General features: G+C 41.9%; 1 protein-coding gene across 1 annotated transcript in view; it reads left to right on the top strand.

The window, feature by feature from the left end:
• Positions 1-23,898, top strand: part of LOC132836644 (adenosine deaminase domain-containing protein 1-like) — a 79,593-nt gene that overhangs the window by 21,918 nt on the left and 33,777 nt on the right. Inside the window, exon 4 of the mRNA XM_060856034.1 lies at positions 12,260-12,334. Coding sequence (XP_060712017.1) covers positions 12,260-12,334 — 75 coding nt within the window. The remainder of the gene's footprint in view (positions 1-12,259; positions 12,335-23,898) is intronic.

Genomic DNA, 23,898 nt, shown 5'->3' with positions numbered 1-23,898 from the left:
CTAGAGACATTTAAGCGCCTGCTGGACATGCATGGAGACAGCAGTGAATTGAGGGGTTCATAGGTAAGGTTATTTTATTTCACATGAGGATTAATCCTCGGCACAACATTGTAGGTCGAAAGGCCTGTTCTGCGCTGTACTTTTCTATGTTCTATGTTCTATGAAATTTATGTGTAGTACCATAAATTTCACTTGAATAGAAAGTAATAGCTCAACAGTACAACCAACAGTTGCATAATGGTAATGTTGCTATTTCGACTGCCCTAACTTCAAAACATTTACTGTGGTAGTTTTTGATGGAAATATTTTTGTCCTAAAACAGGTCAAATAATTTTTTGATTTGCAGTGTTCATGCTAATATTTGCTTCTGTAAATAACAAGAGAAATTCCAAACATGTTGAGTATATCAGTGGTAAAAGAAGGGCCATTTAGGAACTATAGAGATTTGCACATAGAGGGGAATGGTATGACTGCAGTGTTAAATGAATACTTCATGTTGAGCAGATGTTGCCCAGGCCATCGTGACCAGAAAGAGACTCTGGTCACCAGAATGGCTTAAAAGCTTGAGGAAGTCGTATTGAATAAGCTATCAGTACTTAAAGTTGATAAGCCACTAAAACTGTGTGAGATATATTGGAAGGAGTAAGAGAGGAAATTACAGATGTGCTGGCAATTATCTTTCAGTGTTGCCTGGATTTGAGGATGATGTTGGACCGCTGGAGAATTGAAGACATTCTGGTCATGTTGGCAAAAGTTTGTCCCTGCAATTACAGACCAGTCAGTTCAGCTTCAGTGGTGGGGAAAAGTCTTAATTATTTCGAATAAAATTGATAGTCCCATTAAAAAAAAATGTCGACATGGATTTGTTAAAGGAAAATAACGTCTAACTTGCTGGAATTCTCTGAAGAGGTAACAGAGGGGTTGATGAAGGCAGGGTTCTATAGACTTCCAAAATACACTTAATAACTAATGAACTTGAAGTTGAAATTCATGGAATGAAAGGAAAAATAGCAATGTGGATACCAAATTGACTGAAGGATAAGAAACTGGCTGTAATTGCTTGATTACTTTTCAAGCTGGGATGTTTGTTGTGGTGTTCGACAGGGTCGATATTGAGGCCCTTCCTTTTCCTGAATTGTAAAAATAACATAATCTTGATGTGCAGTAAACAATTTCAAAGTTGTGAATGACAAAGTGTAAAGTTTCAAAAAGACATTGGGCTGATTCTTACCAGAAATCCACTAAGTGTTCATTTCGTTGAGTTTTATGGAGGATTTCTCTCCACGTGGCCTAGTGAATTTTTTGTATTATCATCCCAAGTCCACCTCCGTAACAATATGGCACCCAGCTTGCCTGATGTCAGCTTGATTCTCCGATTCACTGTAGGTAAAAAAAAAAGTTACCACTATAATGGCACCCCAGGATTCCTTGTCCAAGAGATTTATGTGCATCTGGTTAAGTGCTGGCAGTCCAAGGCTGCTCTGCACAATTTGCAATATTTGCTCTGGGCATGACAAATAAGGAAAACTTGGCACCCCCTTTTTCCAGACAGTTACTGGAGGCCCTGGTGGATAACAGCTGACCTCTTTGCCCAGGACTGGTGAAGGATGCCACGACACCAGGCCTTCCTAGCCTGTTCCAGGGTTTTCACTTGAGTTCAGTGTGGAGGACTGCCCAGCAGTGCCACAAGAAGATTACTGACTTCTTTGCTACAACTGGTAAGTGCTACCATTTCTTTATTACCTCACATTCACTTTGCTAATGCACCCACCTCCCCCCCAACTTTTCCTTTCATTCCATGAAGTACAACTTCAAGTTCATTGGTTATTGAGTGTCTTTTGGAATCCATGAACACACAGAACCCTGGCTTCAGCAACCCCTCTCTTGCTCTTCAGAAAATTCCAGCATCATTTTCCCTTAACAAATCCATGCCGACTGTTCTGAATCAACTGACATTTTTTAATGGGACTATTAATTTTATCCCAAATAATTAAGACTTTTCCTCACCACTACCACTCTAATTATTGCACACAATATGTTTCCCCCATGTAACCTCTGCACCACCAACTCCTCATTCACTTCCCTCTTTTTCTTTCCTCCCTGCACCAGTACAAAACTTGTGTCAGTTGCTTTCATCTCACTCAATCCGTCAGTTTGTGGACAGTTGGCTCCTGTCAACAGTGCAACCAACAGTTGCATAATGGTATTGCTGCTATTTGGACACCCCAAACTTCAAGACATTTACTATGGTAGTTTTTGATGGAAACATTTTTATCTTCAAAACAGGCCAAATAATTTTTTTGATTTGCAGTGTTCATGCTAATAATGAAAAAGCCAAGAATGCTGGCATTGTCCAACATTGGCTCCTCACACTGGATGATCCTGACGCTAACCACTTCAAGAGGCCAATTAACTATGCCATGGACTGATTATTGGATCTTTAACTACTGCTGGAGCTCCATTCCTGTAGGCTGTCTCTCTTTACTTAACTGGGGACTTCTCTTTAGACTTTGAGACAAGGCCATTTGGTTGAAGCACTTAGTGTGTTTGCCACATGATGTACATGTGAGTTTAATATAGCCGTACAACAACATGTCCTTAACTGATCACCGCTGACTAATGTGATGAGCTGCCTGGCTTTGTTTGCATTGAGAAGCAAGCTAAGATAGAAGTACTGTGAATCTAAGTGGGAAATGTGCAGAAAGGAAGGCAAAGTATGGCTGCTGTAAGCCACTAAATAGGCACAAAGGAGTGAACAAAGAAACCAAGGGCTCAGGGCCTTCTGCAGTTTCCAACCCCTTAAGGTACTTTGGCTAATGACCTTAGCAAATTTTTCCCATTGCGGCAGCTGTCCAAGTTTTCTTGCATTCGGCAGCACACAATGTTGAACCTAAGCGCTGCTTTTCATTAAAGTTGAGTAGAGGTACTACCTGGAATTTGGCTGTGTAAGCCTTTTTGTATAGTTTCCTTGCTCCTGTTCCCAGCTGTTCCTGATCCATTCTCCTTTTGACTAACTACCTCCATTCCTTCTGCCAAATGTCAGGCTCCATCAGAACACCCGTGACTACAGAGAATATTTGAAAGTCTTACAGCACCGTTCATGCAAGGAGCTCTTAAATATTTTTATTCAGGTCTTAATTACTTTTCAAATATGCACTGCAGTTATACAGGAGCCAATCCATGTTGCGAAGCAGAGCACTCTGGTGCAGTAAGGACAAATTGCCTACCCTTTTGGATGTTTTGGATAAATTAGGTGATGCCAAGAATTTCTAAGCCTATAAAAGTACTTTCTAGATAGGTGAATGATAATTCAAAAAAAAATTGTACCACTGCAAACAAGAATGTACCTATGTCACTATCTGGTTTGCCTCTTTGCTGTTCTGCAATTTATATTGTTCCTCAGCAGCAATAGCAAGAAAACACTGGCCTCTAAAATAAGCATTTTGTGATCCCAGGAGAACTGGCATCTGGACATCTTGATATAAGCTATTAGGATGTGTACTGTCATTTGTCGAAATTATCTTAATCTAAACTGAGAATCTGTTGTTGTAAATGTTTATTCGGTGAGCTTTTGTAATGCATTCTTTGCATATTATCACACTCATTTTAAGTGATGATCAAAAATTTTGTTATGGGGAAAACTCTACATTGTCCACAGGAATGATGCCAGAACACTGGGGGAAAGCAAATTGTGTCCCCTTGTTTAAGAAGGAGAGTAGAGACAACCCTGGAAATTATAGACCAGTGAGCCTTAGTTCAGTTGTGGGTAATCTGGAAAGGATTAGAAGAGAGAGGATTTATAATCATCTAGAAAGGAATAAGTTGATCACGGATTGCCAGCATGGTTTTGTGAAGGGAAGGTCGTGCCTCTCAAATCTTTTGAGTTGTTTGGGAAGATGACCAATCAGGCGGATGCAGGTTGATGTGGTTGATGTGGTGTATATGGTTTTCTGTAAAGCATTTGATGAGGTTTCCCACAGTAGGCTGTTGAACAAAATACGGAGCATGGGATTGTGATTTAGCAGTTTGGATCAGAGGATGGCTAGCTGAAAGGAGGTGGTTGATGGGAAGTGTTATCCTGGAGTTCAGTTAGTGGTGTACCACAAGAATCTGATTTTGGTCCACTGCTGTTTGTCATTTTTATAAATGACCTAATATGAGGGCGTGAAAGCTTGGTTAGTAAATTTGCTGATGACACTAAGGTTGATGGAGTTGTGGACAGTGTGGAAGGATGTTGCAGGTTACAGAGGGATGTAGAGGGACAAGCTGCAGAGCTGGGCTGAGAGGTGGCAAATGGAGTTTAATGTGGAAAAGTGTGTGGTGATTCACTTTGGAAGGAATGCAGAGTACTGGGCTAATGGTAAGATTCTTGGTAATGTGGATGAGCAGAGAGATCTTCGTGTTCATGCACATGATCCCTGAAAGTTCTCATCCAGGTTGACCGGGTTGTTAAAAAGGCATGCGGTGTGTTAGCTTTTATTGGTAGAGGGATTGGGTTTCAGAGCCATGAGGTCATGCTGCAGCTGTACAAAACTCTGGTGCAGCTGCACTTGGAGTATTCTGTATAGTTCTGGTCACCACATTATTGGAAAGATGTGGGCACTTCACAAAAGAGCTCAGAGGAGATTTACTAGGATGTTGCCTGCTATGGAGGGAACGCCTTAAGAGGAAAGGCTGAGGACTTGAGGGTGTTTTTGTTACCGAGAAGAAGGGGTGACTTAATTGAGACATACAAAATAATTAGAGGGTTAAATAGGGTGGACAGTGAGAGCCTTTTTCCTAGGATGGTGATGGCTAGCACGAGGGGGCATAGCTTTAAATTGTGGGGTGATAGATATAGGACCGCTGTCAGAGGTAGTTTTTTTACTCCGAATAGTAGGAGCATGGAATGCACTGTCTGCAACAGTAGTAAACTTGCCAACTTTAAGGGCATTTCAATGGTCATTGGATAAACATATGGAGGAAAATGGAATAGTGTACGATACATGGGCTTCAGATTGGTTGCACAGGTCGGCACAACATCGAGGGCCAAAGGGCCTGTACTGCATTGTCATGTTCTATTGTCAAAAATGTGGCAATTATACATTTCAGTCATCTCTAATAAAATTTACAAATTTTATTAATCTCAAATGTGGTAACGAGGCTGGAAAAAATATCTAATGGTTTGCTCTTGCCAATTTAATTTTTAATTTAAGGGTCAGGTGGTTCTGTCTGAATAAAGCCAGTCTCACCTTTTTAGTTAATCATGGAAACAGGCCCTTCAACCAGATTTAAGCACACTGCCCAGTTTCACAATTAAAGTAGTCCCATTTGCCTGTGTTTGGTCCATATCCCTCCATACCTATCTCATTCTGTTCAAACATTTCTTTATCAATAAAGAAACTCCTCCTCCACTACCTCTGGCAGCCCATTCCAGGCAATCACCACCACCTTCTGTGGAAAGAATTATCCCTCTGGACCCGTTTGTATTGCTCCCTTCTTTCATGTTAAACCTGTGCCCTCTAGTTTTAGACTCCACTCCAGTGAGGAAAAGCTGTTGGCTATCAACCTTATCTGTGCTTGTCATTATTTTATAGATCTCTAAGGTCACCCTTCAGCCTCCAAATCTCCAAGGGAAAAAGAACATCCCTGCCTATCTAATCTTTCCTTATAACTCAAACCTTCCAGTCCAGACAGTAGTATCTGAATAAATTATTTCTGCCCTGTTTCTAGTTTAATAATATGCTTTTATTCACAAGGACATCCAGAACTGCACATAGTACTCCAAATGTGGCCTTATCAACATCTTATACAGCTGCAACAAGACATCCCAGCTCTTATATTTCATGCTCTTACCAATGAAAGCAAGTAAGCCAAAAGCTGCCTTCACTTCTCTGTCCACCTGTGATTCCACTTTCAAGGAGCTAGGAACCTGTACCCCAGATGTATTTGTTTTCTAACACTCCTCAGGGCCCTACCATTTACTGTGTAATCCTGCCCTGGTTCGACCTACCAAAATGCCACACCTTGCATTTATCTAAAACTCCATCTGCCATTCCTCAGCCCACTGGCCCAGTTGATCAGATCTCGCTATATTCACACAACTCCCTCATTGTCCACTATTGTCACCACTCTTCTGCAAACTTACTAATCATGCATCCTAAATTCTCATCCAAATCATTTATATAAATTACAATTAACAGTGGACCCAGCACTGATCCCTATGGCACACTGCTGGTCACAGACCTCCAGTTTGAAAAGCAACCCTGTACCACCACCTTCTGTCTTCTACCTTCAAGCCAATTTTGTATCCATTTGGCTAGCTCTTCTGGTTCTGTGAGATTTAACGTTGTGCAACAATCCATCATGCAGTATATTATCAAAGGTAGTTGTACAGTATCTGCACACGTTAAATGAGATCTTAAACCCCACCTACAATAGAAATGGGTGTTCACATCCATTGTTTTTTAGACTTCAGAATCCATACAAATAAAAAGGCAGTTTGTTTTACTAACTTAATAATTTCAGCCCTAATCCATGACAGTTAATAGGGTCATCAGTATGACTATCCCACAGGTCATCTTGTTGCCTCTGGAACGCTGTTTTGAAACTCTGGAACACTTTTTAAAATTATTTTTCATTATCATGGATATTGGCAAAGGCTTTAGTGTCTGCTGCCTTTTGAAGCAAGTTACTGTGCCATAGATTTCGCTAATGCTATATGTGTATATAGTTAATTTCCTGTCAACAACGTTGTACCTGCTCCCTGTCAATGACTCAGATGCATGGCTCGTTGTTTCAGCTCAGCTAATCTTATTGAAATGAAAGCAATTCAAACCTTTACAAGTTTATAATGTCTTTTTGTAGTAATACAGCTTCTCTCTTAGATTTTTTTAGTTGAGTTCAGCACTTTCTTAGATAGCTAGAGATACTAGTTTGCAATTATTTTAAAATAATAATTACCATTGCATGGCTGCTCAGAACAATGCATAGTGCATACTGGATGACTAGCTGTAAAGGTGACATGAGTGGTCATGTGGAGTGGTGTGGATGGTATGGTGCACTGTGGGTGGCATGTGGGTGAGAGGTTTATGGAGACCTTAAAACAATGTTGGTATCTAGGCTGCTGTATTGGAAAACCAAGGCATGCCTTCTAACTGGCCAGCCTTGGCATTCGCTCCTTATGCACCCTCCTGGCTCTCAAAATTCACTAAAGCCCTTCCCCTATATGTAAAAATGAAAATTTCTCAAGTGACAGGTGGATCAGGTGTGCATTTTATAAGTCAAGGGAGTAGTCAGGTCAGGCTTTTACCAAATCCAGACAAATTTGGCCCACTTTTTGTTTTAGTTTTTGAAGCATTGTTTTATTCATGCTTCCGATAAATCAGAATCCATCAGTCAATCCCCAATTACTTTTGTTTCGTTTCCACAACTGCCATTTTTAAAAAGATTTTTTTTCCCTAATGTGCCACTCCCCTGTACCACTGAGGCTATTATCAGTGCTGTTCTAGGCTTTTCCTTGTTGTTCCTGTACTACAAATTAACTTTCCTAAAAGTTGTCTTCTCCCTACATTCTCTCTCTTTCTCTCTCTCATTTAAAATAAACACTTGGGTTCACTGCGTTTTAATGTCATTCCCCTTTTAGGTATCCTCTTTAATTTCTGCAATGGAAAAACTTTTGGAAATAATAAGGCAGGGGAAAATGAATATAACTTGGGCAAATGCAAGCTCATTTAAGGAAAAGCAGCATGAACTTGTTGAAGGAAAACCATGTTTAAAGAAATGTGGATGCTGGATGTCTGAAACAGTGTTGAAGAAATTTGGATCTTGTAGCACCTGTGGAGAGAAAACCTAGAGTTAATGTTTCGAATCCAGTTCACTCTTCTTTGTTAGTTCTATGAAAGATCCGTGGACTTAGAATGAAAAACAGTTATCATTTCACAAATGCTGCCAGACCTGAGTTTCTCCAGTGCTTTGTTTTTGTTTTTGTTTTAATTAACTTGCTTGAATTTTTGGTAAGGCAAAAGCGTACATATTGTTAATGTGGTGTACGTAAGCTTCCAAAATCTATTTTATTAGATGCTCCAGAATCAATTGAAAGATTTACAGTAAAGGAAATAGTAATAATGTTGACTTTAACTTTTCCCCATTATTTTATTTGAGTATTAGTTATAGTGAATTTAAATTCAGACTTTTATTGAAGTGTTAGAGATTACTGATTTCCAATAATTGCCTAAATGATCAGAAACAAAGTAATGGTGAATGGTTGTTTCAGTTTGGAGCATTGTTTAGTTGAATTCACCAGAGATGTAAGCCATGCTTTTTGATTATATATTGAAGACCGAGACTTTAATGCATAGGACACACCTTTTGAAAGTCGTGGATAGCCCAAAACTTGGATTTGAACAGTGAGGAGAGAAGTGTTAAATGTTAAGAGTGGAAAGGGTGGACAAGTCACATGTGAAATTTGATAGCAAAGCCTGGGAGGTACAATATAAAGTAAAGGGTGCAATTTTAAAAGGGGGTGCAGTTGCAGAGGGAACCTCAGGGTATCTGAACATGAAATTCTGAGGAACAGGATTAATCAACACTTGAAAATGCAGGAAGTGATCCAAGATAGTCTACACTGAATTGTAGGATGAAGATCCTGAAAATGTACCTAAATATATTGAGTGGTGAAGTTGACGTAGTTTGCATGGACTTTAGTAAAGCCTATGACAAGGTCCCACATGGAAGGCTAGTCCAAAAGATAATAGTCCATGGGATCCATGGCAAATTGGATTTAAAATTGGCTTGCAAATAGGCAAAGGGTGATTAGTAGAATGTTTGCATGACTGAAAGCCAGTGGCTAGTAGTATACCACAGGGATCAGTGCTGGGACCTTTGCTATTTATATACATTAATGACTTGGATTGGATTGTACAAATTATAATTCGGAAGTTTAGAGATGACAAGAAAATAGGTGTTGATAATAAGGAGTATGGTCTCATGCTCCAGACTGATGTTGATCCGATGGTAAATTGGGCAGCCAAGTGGGTAGATGGAAATTCAATTTTGATAAATGTGAGGTGATGCATTTTAGGAAATTTCATAAGGGAAGGATTTTCTACAATGGATGGGAGATCCCTAGGGAGTAGAGAAGAACAAAATGTCATAGAACCCTGAAGGCGTCCGCACAGGTAGACAATTTGGTGAAGAAGACATAAAGAATGGTTGCTTTCATTAGTTGGAGCATACAATATAGGAGTAGAGAAGTCTTGTTGCAACTTTATCAAGTATTGTTTGGGCCACAGATGGAGTACTGAATGCAGATTTGGTTGTCACACGATTGGAATGACATGATTACACTGGAGAGGTTGCACAGGAGATTCATTAGGATGTTGCCTGGAATGGAGAGATTGGATATGTTCCACTGGAGTAGAGGAGGCTGAAGGGGAATGTTTGGTTGAAGTATGCAAAATGAAGAGGCATAGATGGGGGTTGATTGTGAGAATCTTTTCCCCATGGTAGATACCCCTAAAACTAGATGGTATAAGTTTAAAGTGAGGAGTAAGTGGTTTAGAGGGGATCGGCGTAAACTTTTTTTCCCAGCCAGAGGATGGTAGAAACATAAAGTATACTGCCTGAGGAGATAGGTATTGTTACAATGTTAAAGAAGCACTTAAAATGCCAGGGCAAATTAGGTTATGGATGGAAAGTAGGTAAATGGGGTTAGTATTATTTGGTGGTCTGGTCGGCCAAAAGGTCTTTTTATATGCTGTATGAATCTGGATAACTTATAAATAGAGGAGCAAAGCAAGGAGGTTATGATAAATCTTTAAAACGCAGGTTGGTCCTCGACTGAAGTATTGTGTCCAGTTCTGGTCACCAGACTTTGAAGTAATGTGGGAGGCATTATATATGGTGCAGAAAAAAAATTAATGTGTGGCTCCAGGGTTAAGGAGTTTGAGTTCCACTGATAGTTTGGAAAATCTGGAGTTGTTCTGTTTAGCAGTGTTCAGAATCATGAGAGGATTGAACAGTAGAGTGGAATAAACTTTTCCCACTAGTGAAAGGGTTTTCATGAGGTTGCTGATTTAAGTCACTGGTCATTAGGTCGTTTATCAGCTGCATATGAGAAAGAACACTTTGCAATGAATGATTAGAATTTGGAGTACACTAGTTGAGATTGTGATAGAGGAAGGTTCAATTGTGGCTTTCCGAAGAGAACTGCAACCTTTATTTCTGAAAAGGAGAATTTACAGATTGAACGGTAAAAGGTAGGGAAGTGATAACTGACCTGGCACAGACACAACTGACCAAATAGCCCCTGTGCTATAGTAATCCAGTGGTTCAAAGCCCCATTTTTTCGAAATGCTGTAATCATACTCGTAAATTTGTTTCATCAATTTTTTAAAAAAAATTGAATTCCATTGATCCCTGTCTATGCCCTAAATGTATATATTCCCAAATCCTGGGAATTCTCCATTGCATTTATTGGGACTCCGGTATGGCAGGGATTTTTAAGGAGTCACAGACCTCCCCTCAAACCAATCATGTTGCAGTGGTTAAGAGATGTTTCTAGTTCTCTACTGTAAGAGATTCACTGGGGAATTCCAATCTCCAGAGGTCGGCACGGTGGCCCAGTGGTTAGCACTGCTGCCTCACAGCGCCAGGGACCCGGGTTCGATTCCAGCCTCTGACGACTGTCTGCATGGAACTTGTACATTCTCCCCGTATCTGCTTGGGTTTCCTCCAGGTGCTCTGGTTTCCTCCCACAGTCCAAAGATGTGCAGGTCAGGTGAATTGGCCATGCTAAATTGCCCATAGAGATAGATGTATGAGTAAGGGAATTGATCTGGGTGGGTTATTCTTTGGAGGGTCGGTGTGGACTTGTTGGGCCAAAGGGCCTGTTTCCGCACGATAGGGACTAAATTGCGAGACTTCAAAAAAACCTGGGCTGCCTGGTGTATTGTTTGAAGTTTGGAAGGCATACAGGTATGCAACAGTTGTGTTCCAGTGAAACTTTGCTTAATAGAAATAATGGGGCCTGTAGGAAAAGTGGGGTTGGGGCAGATCGCAAAACAAATCACTCTTGATTGCTCAAAAATCACCCAAAAGTCTAATGCAAAGTATAGCACAGCCTGAATGAAGGTTGAAATCATATTTATTAATGAAACAAAAGTAAATTTAACTTGGTACATTTAAAACATTTAAGAAAGCTGCTCTGTCAGCAGCTGACAGCAGCGCATGCATGGAATGGCATGAAGACTGACGCTGACATCATGCATGTGCAGAACAGCATGGAGACTTTGGCGTGGATGCCAGTGCAAGTGCGGAATGGCACAAAGACTGGCATCAACATCATGTATCCGCAGAACAGCACAGACATCAGCACATGCGCGGAGATTTCAGCGCATGCGTAGAACGATGCACACAAACTGATCCCTGCTGAAATTGCACTATTGCAAACCAAGGTATGGTTCTCAAATACCGTTCCCTAATCCTTCTGTGATGTTATAGCCAAATCATGCAGCTGAAACTCACGTAATCACAGAGTTGCCTGTGTTAGGCTGTATCTGTGACCTCTTACTTTAATCCTGCCACTAGAGAAACTTGTTGAGTTGCTACTACTTGAAAGAAAAAGACAAAGATCCCATTGCTTGTTTTTGAGATCTTGGTATATACAATTTAATTGCAGTGTTTCACTAAATTGGTCCAGTTTGTTGCTTTTCTTCCCTCACTTTGTTCCCTTTGGGGAATAGTGAGAAAGGGCTAGAAGGATTAGCAGGTTGATAATCAATGATTAAACAGTGCTATGAACTCTCCTTTGTGATCAACAAATCCTAGAGTAGGACTTCATCCTGGAGCTTTGAAGTAAGGGCACTAGTTATTAAGGCACCAAATTCCTGTAAAAAGTGATTATGTAAATGCAAGTTATTTTTGTTGATGGTATCTGAGCACAAAAGAAATGAGGAAGGATGTTTATCTTTGTCCTCCGTTTGCACTCCTTTTAGCTTTTAATGACCCACGTATGGTCCATGATCCTTCATCTTTCACCTTTTTATTTTTTTGTTTGAATGCTGATCTCTATTACATGTTGATAATTCTAAAAGTTTTGTCGAGTGTTACATGGTGGTTTAAAAAAACTAATGCTATTAATAGTCATCTTTGAATAAAGAGCATTTCTGCAATTGTGCAGTGGAGCAATGGCAAGTCCCTCTTGATCACTGTAAAATGCAACACAACTCTTCCCCCAATTCCCAAAATAACAGATTTGTTTGTCCTTTCCTAAATCCAGCAGCTCCTGTGCCAGATGATACAAAGCTGACTGCAGGTGCCAGATTAATTGGGAGAAAACCATACGGTCTGAGTGGTAAGAACACCTACAAACTTTGTTTTGCGAAGGTGCTGGAGAAGGTACTGAGGGATAAAATCTATTTATATTTGGAAATGAATGGGCTTATCAGTGATAGGCAGCATGGTTTTGTGCGGGAGAGATTGTGCCTTATCAACTTAATAGATTTCTTGGCAGAAGTGACCATGTTTGTAGATGAAGGAAGGGCTGTAGATGTCATATACATGGACTTTAATAAGGCATTTGATAAGGTTCCCTATGGTAAATTAATGGAGAAAGTGAAGTCACATGGTATGCAGGGTGTTCTAGCTAGGTGGATAAAGAACTGGTTGAGCAACAGAAGAGAGTAGCAGTTGAAGGGAGTTTCTCGAAATGGAGAAAGGTAACCAGTGGGGTTCCATAGGGATCAGTGCTGGGGCCACTATTGTTTGTGATATACATAAACGATCTGGAAGATCAGCAAGTTTGCAGATGACATGAAGAGTGGTGGAGTAGCAGAAAGCATAGGGGACTGTCAAAGAATACAGGACAATATAGATAGACTGGATAGTTGAGCAGAGAAATGGCAGATGGAGTTCAATCCAGGCAAATGTGAGGTAATGCATTTTGGGATATCAAATTCTAGATCGAATTATACAGTAAACAGAAGAACCTTGGGAAATGTTGATGAGCAGAGAGATCTGGGATTTCAGGTCCATTATACCCTGAAGGTTGCTGCACAGGTGGATAAGAGTGGTCAAGAAGGCATATGGACAGGGTATTGAGTATAAGAGCTGGCAGGTAATGTTAAATTGTACAAGACATTGGTTTGGCTGCATTTAGAAGACTATGTACACTTCTGGTCGCCACATTACCAAAAGGAGAGGGTGCGGAGAATGTTTACGAGGATGTTGCTTGGTATGGAAGGTGTTAGCTATGAAGAGAGGTTGAGTAGGTTAGGGTTGTTTTCATTAGAAAAAAGGAGATTGAGGGGGGACCTGATTGAGGTCTACAAAAGTAATGAAGGGCATAGACAGGGTATGTAGAGACAAGCTTTTTTTCCCAGAATGAAAGATTCAATAATGAGAGGTCACACTTTCAAGATGAAAAGTGAAACATTTAAGGGGGATACACGCAGCAAGTAATTTACACAGAGAATGGTAGGTTCCTGGAACATGTTGCCAGCAGAGGTAGTAGAGGCAGGCACAGTAAATTCCTGTAAGATGCATCTAGACCGATGCATGAGTAGGTGGGGAGCAGAGAGATACAGATGCGTAGGAATTGGGCAACAGATTTAGACAGTGAATTTGGATTGGCTCAGGCTTGGAGGGCCGAAGGGCCTGTTCCTGGGCTGTAAACTTTCTTTGTTTTTTGTTCTTTCTCCTTCTAGGTGATACAGGTCATGTGTTTGGAAAGTAGTGTTGAAGCAACCTTAGTACATCTTATGGATGCTACACACTGCTACTGCTGTGCCTCAGAGGTGGAGGGAGTGAATGTTGAAAGTGGTAGATGGTGTGCTAGTCAATCGGGCTACCTTGTTCTGGATGGTCTTGAGCTTTGTGTTATAGGAACTGTGCTCATCCAAGCAAGTGGTGCTAAATGTTGTGCAATTATCTGTGGACATTCCCACATTAATATGCCAGATACTGGACCAAAGTCAATTGGATAGGCAATTAGGCAGGTTAGAAATGGTATTGCTAGTGTTTGCCTCTTAGGTCCCTTCTAAATCTTTCTCCCTTCACCTTTGAAACTATGAATTCCCTTGCCCTAGGGAAGAGACCTTGGCTATTCATCTCATGATTTTATAAACCTCCATAATGTGACCCCCTCAAACTCCTACACCAGGGAAAAAAGTCCCAGCCAATTTATATAACCCTAACGCTGTAGTCCCAGTAACACCCTTCTAAATCTTTTCTGCACACTTTCCAATGTATTAATATCCATCCTATATTAGGGTGACCAGGACTGTGTGCTATACTTCAAAAGTGACCTCAACAATGTCCTACACGGCTGCAACGTGATGTCCCAACTTCTATATTCAGTGCTCTAACCAGTGAAGGCAAGCATGCCAAACACCTTCACCACCCTGTCTACCTGTGATGCTGCTTTCAAGGAACTATGTAACTGAACCCCTAAGTTTTTGTTTCACAGCATATCCCAGGGCCCTACTATTAACTGTGTAAGTCCTGCCCTGATTTGTCTTACCAAAATGCAATACCTCTCCCTTCTCTAAATTAAACTCCATCTGCCACTTCTCGGCCTATTAGCCCAGTTGATCAAGATTCCGTTATAATCTTTGATAACCTTCATTGTCCACTATATTGTCTGAAAAATGACTAACCATGCTTCATATCTTTTCATCCAAATCATTTATATGAATGACAAACAGCAGTTGACCCTGCCCCAATCCCTGTGGGAACACCACTGATTACAGGGTTCAGTCCAAAAAACACCCTCAATCACTGATCTCAGTATCACTGTCAAGACAATTTTGTAGCCAGTTGGCTCTCATGTGATCTAACTTTACCAACCAGATTATCATGCAGAACCTAGTTCAAGACCTTGCTAGTGTTTGTGTAGACAACATCTACTGCTCTGCCCTCACTATCTTTTTGGTCATGTCCTCAAAAAGCTCAATCAGGTTTGTGAGGCATGATTTCCCACTGTCAAAACTATGTTGACTATCCGTATAAGTCCTTACCTTCCTGAGTGCATGTATATCCTGACTCTCCGAATCCCCTCCACCTTGCCCACCACTGACATCAGACTCACTAGTCTTTGGTACCTAGGCTTTTCCTTGCAGACTTTCTTAAATAAACATAACATTAGCTACCTTCCAGTCTTCTTGCACCTTACTCATGGCTGTAGATGATACAAATATCTCTGCTAGTGGCCCTGCAATTTCTTTCTTAGTTACCCACATTGTCCTGGGATACATTTGATCAGGTCCTGGGGATTTGCCTAACTTTTTGTTTTTATTAAGATTTCTGGCACCTCCTGTTTAGTATGGACTGTTTTCAAGACATTACAATTTATTTCCTCAGTTCTTCAACTTCCATGCCTTTCTCCACATCAAAACCAATGCAAAACTAGTTTAGTATCTTGTCTATCTCCAGTCGTTTGACACAGTCATTAAGGGGCCCTATTCTCTCCCTGGTTGGTTGTTCTTTTGTCCTTAATGCACTTGTAAAATCTCTTTGGATTCTCCTTTAATTGTATCTGCCAAAGCTATTTTATAATTCCCTTTTAGCCCTCCTGATTTCCCTCCTAAATATTCCCCTACTTCCACTAAAATCTTCAAGGAATTCACTTGACACCGGCTGTCTACTTGATATTTGCCTCTTTTTTCTTGACCAGGGCATCAATATCTGTAGTCAGCCAGTGTTCCCTCCTCCTATCAGCTTTGACCTTAAATCTAACATGTTGTCTCTGAACTCTCGTTATCTCAGTTTTGAAAGCTTCCCAATTAACATTCGTCGCAAACAGCCTAAGCCAATCAACTGAGTAATGCCATCAAAATGGTCTTGTTCCAATTTAGAACTTTAACTGTTATACAAGACCTATCCTTTTCCATAAGTTTTAAATTAATAGCATTGATTACTGGTCCCAAAGTGCTCCTGACTAAGACGCCAGTCACTGCCAAAGGAGGGTTAATTTTGCTCCTTCTCTAGGAGCAAACATCAACATATTGATCAAAGAAAATTTCTCCTCATCCAAGCCCTTAAACACTAAGACAGTCCCAGTCTGTTTGGAAAGTTAAAATTCCCTTCTATTATAACCCTATTACTCTTCCATTTTTGTTTAGATTACTTTGTGTGGAAACAGGCCCTTCGGCCCAACAAGTCCACACCGACCCTCCAAAGAGCAACCCACCCAGACCCATTCCCCTACATTTACCCCTTCACCTAACACTACGGGGAATTTAGCATGGCCAACTCACCTAACCTGCACATCTTTGTGACTGTGGGAGGAAACTGGAGCACCCGGAGGAAACCCATACAGTCACTGGGAGAATGTGCAAACTCTACACAGACAGTTGCCCAAGGCGGGAATTGAACCCAGGTCTCTGGCACTGTGAGGTAGCAGTGCTAACCACTGTGCCGCACCGTATCTGACAGCTTCACACATACTTGCTCACCAATTTCCCACTGTAGTGCAATCCCACCAAGATGATCATCCTTTTTCTTATTTCTCAGTTCCATCCATATAGCTTCATTGGATAGTCCGCCATGAATATCCTCTTTAAGTATAGCAGTGTGTTCCCTAATCAAAAACAACATTCTTCTTTCCCTTTTGCCTCCCTTTCTATTCATCCTATCACATCTATACCTGGATCATTGAGCTGCCAGTCCTCCCCTAACCTGAGCCATGTTTCTGTGATAGCTATACTATCCCAGTCCCATGTTGCCTTCCATGCCTTAGTTCATCCGCCTTACCTGTTGGGCCTCTTGGATTGAAATAAATGCAGTTTAATTCTTCAATTGTATGTTGTTCTCTAGTGCTCTTGTCTGCTTTAACTATTTAACTTGCTTCCCTTTTACTTCTGAAGCATCCTCAAGCTTCTCTCTTTCCTCATCACTGCTTAAGATCTCCCCCACCACCCTGTTCAACCTGTCTTTCCAGTACAGGCCACTTCTGCCCAGAAGAGATCCCAATAATCCAAAAATCTGACTCGATGCCTCTATCCCATCTCCTTAGCCACTTGTTAATCTGCCCAATCCTCCTTCCTACTCGCCCTATCACATTTCCCCAGAAGTAATCCAGAAATTACTACTGTTGAGGTCCTGCTTTTTAACTCGCCTAGCTTCTTAAATTCACTCTGCTGAACCTTATCCCTTTACTTATGTCATAGAGATGTGCAACAAGGAAACAGACCCTTCAGTGCAGCTCATCCATGCTGACCAGATATGCCAACATTTGATCTATATTCCTCCAAACCCTTCCTATTCGTATCCAAACCCATCCAAATGCCTTTTAAATGTTGTAATTGTAACAGCCTCCACCATCTCCTCTGGCAACTTATTCCATACATGCATCAGCCTCTGCATGAAAAAGTTGCCCCTTCGATCCCTTTTTAAATCTTCCTCTTCTCACTTTAAACCTCTTAACGTTTGGATTCCCTCACACTGGCTATTCACCCTATCAATGCCCCTCATGATTTTATAAATCTCTGTAAGGTCAGCACTTAGTTTCTGACACTCCAGGGAAAATAGCCCTCGCCTCTTCGACCTCTCCCTATAGCTCAAATGTTCCAACCCTGGCAACATCCTTATAAATTTTTTCTGAACTCTTTCAAGTTTCACAACAGCTTTCCGGAGAAGGGAGATTAGAATTGCATGCAGTATTTCAAAGGTGCCCTGTACAGCCACAACATGATCTCACAATTCCTATACTCAATGCACTGACCAATAAAGACAAACAAACTAACACCATCTTTGCTATAATGTCTACTTGTGACTCCACTTTCAAGGAATTATGAACTTGCACCCCAAGGGCTCTTAGTTAGCAATACTCCCCAGGACCTTATCATGAAATGTATAAGTCTCTCCCTGATTTGCCTTACCAAGATGCAACACCTCACATTCATTTAAACTCCTCTGCCCATTTGCCCATCTGATTAAGATTCCATTGGTACCAATGTGTATAACGACATCCATCTGCTCCTGCTCCCCTTTTAGAGAGATTGTAGCGAATTCTCAGACATCCCTGACCCTGGCACCAGGGAGGCAACATCATCCTGAAGTCTTGCTCACAAGTGCAGAATCGTCTCTCTATGCCCCTGACTGGAGAGTCCCCTACATCAGTTGCTCATTTGAACTTTAAACAGGGTTTGTCAACAGAAGATCCAGGCATGGTGTCCAAGACCTGGCTGCCATTACTATTTTCTGTAAGAGGCTATCCCTCCTAACCTATATCCAAAATGTATATTTGTTTGAGATGGATAGCCAAAGGAGACTCCTGCCCTGCCTTCCTCTCCTGACAGTCACCCATCTAAATGGGGAGAAAATTCAGAAATTTGAAGTGCAAAGGGACTTGGGAGTCCTAGTCCAGGTTCCCCTTACATTCTCTGACTTACCTCTTGGATCAGCGGCCTCCATGTTTGCAATGGGAGTGGTGAGAGCGAGAACCACTGGGCTGTCAGGAAGATAAATCTTATAAAAAGCTTACCTCGTGGGTCAGTGGAGCGCATGCTGAGCTGGAGCAGACATTGAACAACTGAGTAAGTGACGTTACATATTCTTGCAGATAATTTCAGAGAACATCTCTGGGATACCTGCACCCATCAATGCCACCACTCCATAGCTGAACACGTTAGCTCCCCCTCCCACTCTGTCAAGAACATACAGGTCCTGGGCTGCCTCCACCACCAAATCATTGCCACCTGACGCCTGGAGGAGGAACACCTTGTATTCTGCCTTGGGACCCTGCAATCACGTGGGATAAATGTGGATTTCAACAGCTTCCTCATTTCCCCTCCCCCACATTACCCCAGTCCTAAGCCTCCAACTCAGCACCGCCCTCCGGACCTGTCCATCATTCACCTTCTCCCTCGCCTTCATCCACCTATTGCTTCTCCCACTCTTCCCCACCCCATTTATCTCTCAGCCCCGACCCACAAGCCTCATTCCTGATGAAGGGCTTATGCCCGAAATGTCGATTCTCATGCTTCTCGGATGCTGCCTGACTTGCTGTGCTTTTCCAGCACTCCACTCTTGACATGTATATTTGGGCAGTTACTTTACCTGAGGTAGTGTCTCCCACCCATCCTCTTCCTCTAATCAAAAACAAGTTCTATGCGCCAACCTGGTAAGGTTACTAGTTTTTTCTTCAATAGTCACTTTGGAAATTCAGAACAATGGGAATGGATGTTAGAGCAGATGAATGCTCCTTCTGTTGAATGTGGGAGGCAGTGGTCACCACTGGTGTCCCGCTGACTTCATCTGCGGAAAGTGCACCCAACTCCAACTCCTCGGAAACTGTTAGGGAGCTGGAGCTGGATGAACTTTCGGTCATTCCGGAGGCTGTGAGGATAATTGAGAGGAGTTGCAGGGAGGTAGCCACACCTCAGGTACAGGACAAAGGTTACAGTCAGGGTACAGAATGGTAACAAGCAGACAGTGCAGGGATCTCCTTGGGCCGTTCCCCTCAATAACAAGTAGACTGTTTTGGATACGGCTGGGGGGAGCGACTTACCAGGGGTAAGCCATGGGGTACAGGTCACTGGTACAGTATTGGTCCCTATTGCTCTGAAGGGAAGGGGAGAGGAGTGGACCATTAGTCATTGGGTACTCCATAGTTAGGGGGACAAATAGGAGATTCTATGGGAACGAGAGGCTTGTGCTTGGTGTGAGATACTTGGATAATTGGGGCTTCTTCTGGGGTAGGTTGGACCTCTATAAATGGGATGGTCCACACCTGAACCTGAGGGCTACAGTATCCTAGGGGAGGGGGGGATGTTTGCTAATGCTCTTTGGGAGGATTTAAATTAATTCTGCAGGGGAATGGGGGAAGCAGAATTGTAGCTCCAGTGTATAGGAGGTTGAACATTGTGAAGTCGTAAGGTTTCGAGTTTGCAAGAGTATACAGGTAGGCAGGAAGGTAGTTTGAAGTGTGTCTACTTCAATGCCAGGGGGATCCAGAATAAGGTGGGTGAACTTGCAGCATGCGTTCATACCTGGGGACTTCGATGTTTTGGCCATTTCAGAGAGAGAGACACAGCAGGGACAGGAATGGTTGTTGCAAGTTCCAGGGTTTAGATTTTTCAGTAAAAACAGGGAAGGTGGTAAAAGAGGGGGAGGTGTGGCTTTGTTATTCAAAGATAGTATTATGGTGGCAGAAAGGACATTTGATGAGGACTCGTCTACTGAGGTAGTACAGGCTGAGGTCAGCAATAAGAAAGGTGAGGTCACCCTGTTGGGAGTTTTCTATAGGTCTCCAAAAATTTCCAGAGATGTAGAGGATAGGGTGGCAAAGATGATTTTGGATAGGAGTGAAAGTAACAGGGTAGTTGTTGTGGGGATTTTTAACTTTCCTAATAATGACTGGAAACGCTATAGTTCGAGTACTTTAGGTGGGTCAGGTTTTGTCCAATGTGAGCAGGAGGTTTTCCTGACGCAGTATGTAGATAGGCCAACGAGGCCCCATTGGATTTGGTACTGGGTAGTGAACTGAGCCAAGAGTTAGATTTGGAAGTAGATGAGCACTTTGGTGATAATGACCACAATTCAGTTATGTCTATTGTAGTGATGGAAAAGAACAGGTATATATCGCAGGGTACGAGTTATAGATGAGGGAAAGACAATTATGATGCAGTTAAGCAAGATTTAGGATGCATAGGATGGGAAAGGAAACTGCATGGATTAGGCACAATTGAAATGTGGAGCTTGTTCAAAGACAGGGGTGGCACGGTGGCTTAGTGGTTAGCACTGCTGCCTCACAGCGCCATGGACCCAGGTTTGATTCCAGCCTCTGGCTGGAATCTGGAGTCTGTGTGGAATCTGCACATTCTCTCTGTCTGTGTGGGTTTCTTCCGGGTTCTCCGGTTTCCTCCCAAAATCTAAAGAATTGCAGCTTAGGATGGATTGATCATGCTAAATTGCCCATAGTGTTCAGGGCTGTGTAGATTAGGCACACTAGTCAGGGGTAAATGTAGAGAATTGGGAAATGGATTTGGGTGGGATATTGTTTGGAGGGTCGGTATGGACTTGTTGGGCCAAAGAGATTCTAAATCTAAAAGCCATAGGGATTCTAAATCTAAAAACAGCTACTGCATATTCTTGATAAGTGTGTACCGTGGCAGGTAGGATCAAGGAAAACCCTAAAGCTTTCTATAGCTATGTCAGAAATAAAAGAATGACTAGAGTAAGATTAAGGCCTATCAAGGTCAGTAGTGGGAAGTTGTGCGTGGAGTCTGAAGAGATAGGAGAGGAGCTAAATAAATATTTTTCATCAGTATTCACACAGGAAAAAGACAATGTTGTCGAGGAGAATACTGATATACAGGCTGTTAGACTAGATGGGATTGAGGTTCATAAGGGGGAAATGTTAGCAGTTCTGGAAAGTGTGAAAATAGATAAGTCCCCTGGGCTGGATGGGATTTCTCCTAGAATTCACTCGGAAGCTAGGGAGGAGATTGCAGAGCCTTTGGCTTTGATCTTTGTTGTCATTGTCTATAGGAACAATGCCAAAAGCCAGGAGGATAGCAAATGTTGTCCCTTGTTCAAGAAGGGGAGTACAGACAACCCTGGTAATTCTAGACCAGTCAGCCTTACTTTGGTTGCGGATAAAGTGTTGGAAAGGATTCAAGAGGGAGGATTTATAATCATCTAGAAAGGAATAATTTGATTAGGGATAGTCACCACAGTTTTGTGAAGAGTAGATTATGCCTTACAAACTTTATTGAGTTCTTTTGAGAAGGTGACCAAACAGATGGATGAGGTAAAGCAGTTGATGTGATGGAAATGAATTTCAGCAAAGTGTTTGAGAAGATTCCCCATGGTAGGCTATTGTAGAAAATACAGAGACGTCAGATTGAGCGTGATTTAGCGCTTGGATCAGAAATTGGCTAGCTGAAAGAAGATAGGGGGTGGTGGTTGATGGGAAATGTTAATCCTGGAGTTCAGTTACTAGTGATGTACTAGGGATCTGTTTTGGGGCCACTGCTGTCTGTAATTTTTATAAATGATCTGGATAAGGGTGGAGAAGGATGACACTAAGGTTGGTGGAGTTGTGGACAGTGTGGAAGGATGTTGCAGGTTATAGAGAAGCATAGATAAGCTGCAGAGCTGGACTGAAAAGTGGCATTTGCAGTTTAATGCAGAAAAGTGTGAGGTGATTAACTTTGGAAGGAGTAACAAGAATACAGAATACTGGGCGAATGGTAAGATTCTTGGTAGTGTAGATGAGCAGAGAATCTGTGTCCATGTGCATAGACCCTTGAAAGTTGGCACCCAGTTGATAGGGTTGTTGAAAAGGCATCCTGGATGATAGCTTTTATTGACAGAAGGATTAAGTTTCGGAGTCATGAGGTCATGTAACAGCTGTACAAAACTCTGGTGCGGCTGCATATTGCATACCATGCTGGTCAACGCATTATAGGAAGGATGTGGAAGCGTTGAAAAGGGTGCAGAGGAAATTTAGTAGGATGTTGCCTGGTATGGGGGAGGGGGAAAGGCTGAGGGGCTTGAGGCTGTTTTTGTGAGAAAGGAAGGTTGAGTGGTGACTAAATAGTGACATATAAAAATGATCAGAAGGTGAGATAAGGTGGACAGTGAGAGCCTTTTTCCTTGTCTGGTGATAGCTAGTATGAGGGGACATCATTTTAAACTGTGGGGAGATATATATAGGACACAGAGGTAGATTCTTTACTCAGAGTAGTAAGGGTGTGGAAGGTCAACTTTAAAGGCATTTAAATGATTGTTGGATAAATATATGGATGATGATGGAATAGTGTGGATTAGATGGGCTTCAGATTGGTTTCACAGATTGGTATGTCATCGAGGGCCGAAGAGCCTGTACTGCACTGTATTGTTCTATGCAAGGTTAACTTACAGGTTGAGTTGGTAGTTAGGAAGACAATGCAATGTTGGCATTTATTTTGAGAGGGCTAGAATGTAAAAACAAATGTACTTCTGAGGCTTTATTAAGGCTCCGGTCAGACCACATTTAGAATATTATGAGCAATTTTGGGCCCCATTGCTGAGGAAGAGTATCCTGGCCCTGGAGCAGGTCCGGAGAATGTTCATGAAAATGAATCCAGGGATGGAAAGTTTAATGTATGAGGCACATTTGAGGATTCCGGGTCTATACTTGATGGAGTTTAGAAGGATGAGGGGAATCTAATTGAAAGTTACAGAAAACTGAATGGCCTGAACACATTTCTATTAGCAGGAGAAGCTAGGACGTTGGGGCACTTCCCTATAGTAAAGTGAGGATCGTTCAAAATAGAGATGAGATGAAACTTCTTCAGCCAGAGAGTGGTGAATTAATGGAACTCATTGCCACAGAAAAGTGTGGAGGCCAGGTCATTGAGTATACTTAAGACTGAGTTAGGCTCTTGATTTATGACAGGGATCCAAGGTTATTGGGAGAAAGTGGAAGAATGAGGTTGAGAAACTTATCAGCCATAATTGAATGGCAGAACACACTCGATGTGCCAAATGGCCTAATTTCTGCTCCTATGTCTCATGGTCTTATGATCTATTTGACTGTAACAGTGGTGAAGCCACCTTTCTAAAGCTACTATGATTCTCATTCTGTGCCCTCTGTGTGCTCCTGAGTGACTCCAAATGCCTTTCCAGCCAATCCAAATTGTGCATTATGAGCCGCATCCAAACACATTTCCTGCAGATGAGGTCTTGAGGGACAGTTGAATGTTCCCTGATCACCACATCTGATAGGAGAAGCATACTATTACACTAATTGCAATCTTTGCCCTTTAAACAATTAGCAAATGTAGATTTGCCTAAACACACTTAGCTCAAATCCCAGTATTTGCACACTCTTTCTACTCGCACTCCATGCTGGGAGAACCTAATACCTATCTTTTTATGTTGTGAGGCTGGTAAAAAGCTGCTCAAAGTACAACCATTGCATTCCAAAAA

This window comes from Hemiscyllium ocellatum, chromosome 47, assembly GCF_020745735.1.
Source record: "Hemiscyllium ocellatum isolate sHemOce1 chromosome 47, sHemOce1.pat.X.cur, whole genome shotgun sequence".
Taxonomy (NCBI): domain Eukaryota; kingdom Metazoa; phylum Chordata; class Chondrichthyes; order Orectolobiformes; family Hemiscylliidae; genus Hemiscyllium; species Hemiscyllium ocellatum.
The sequence above is the reverse complement of the archived record's forward strand: the minus strand, read 5'-3'. Positions and strand labels throughout refer to the sequence as shown.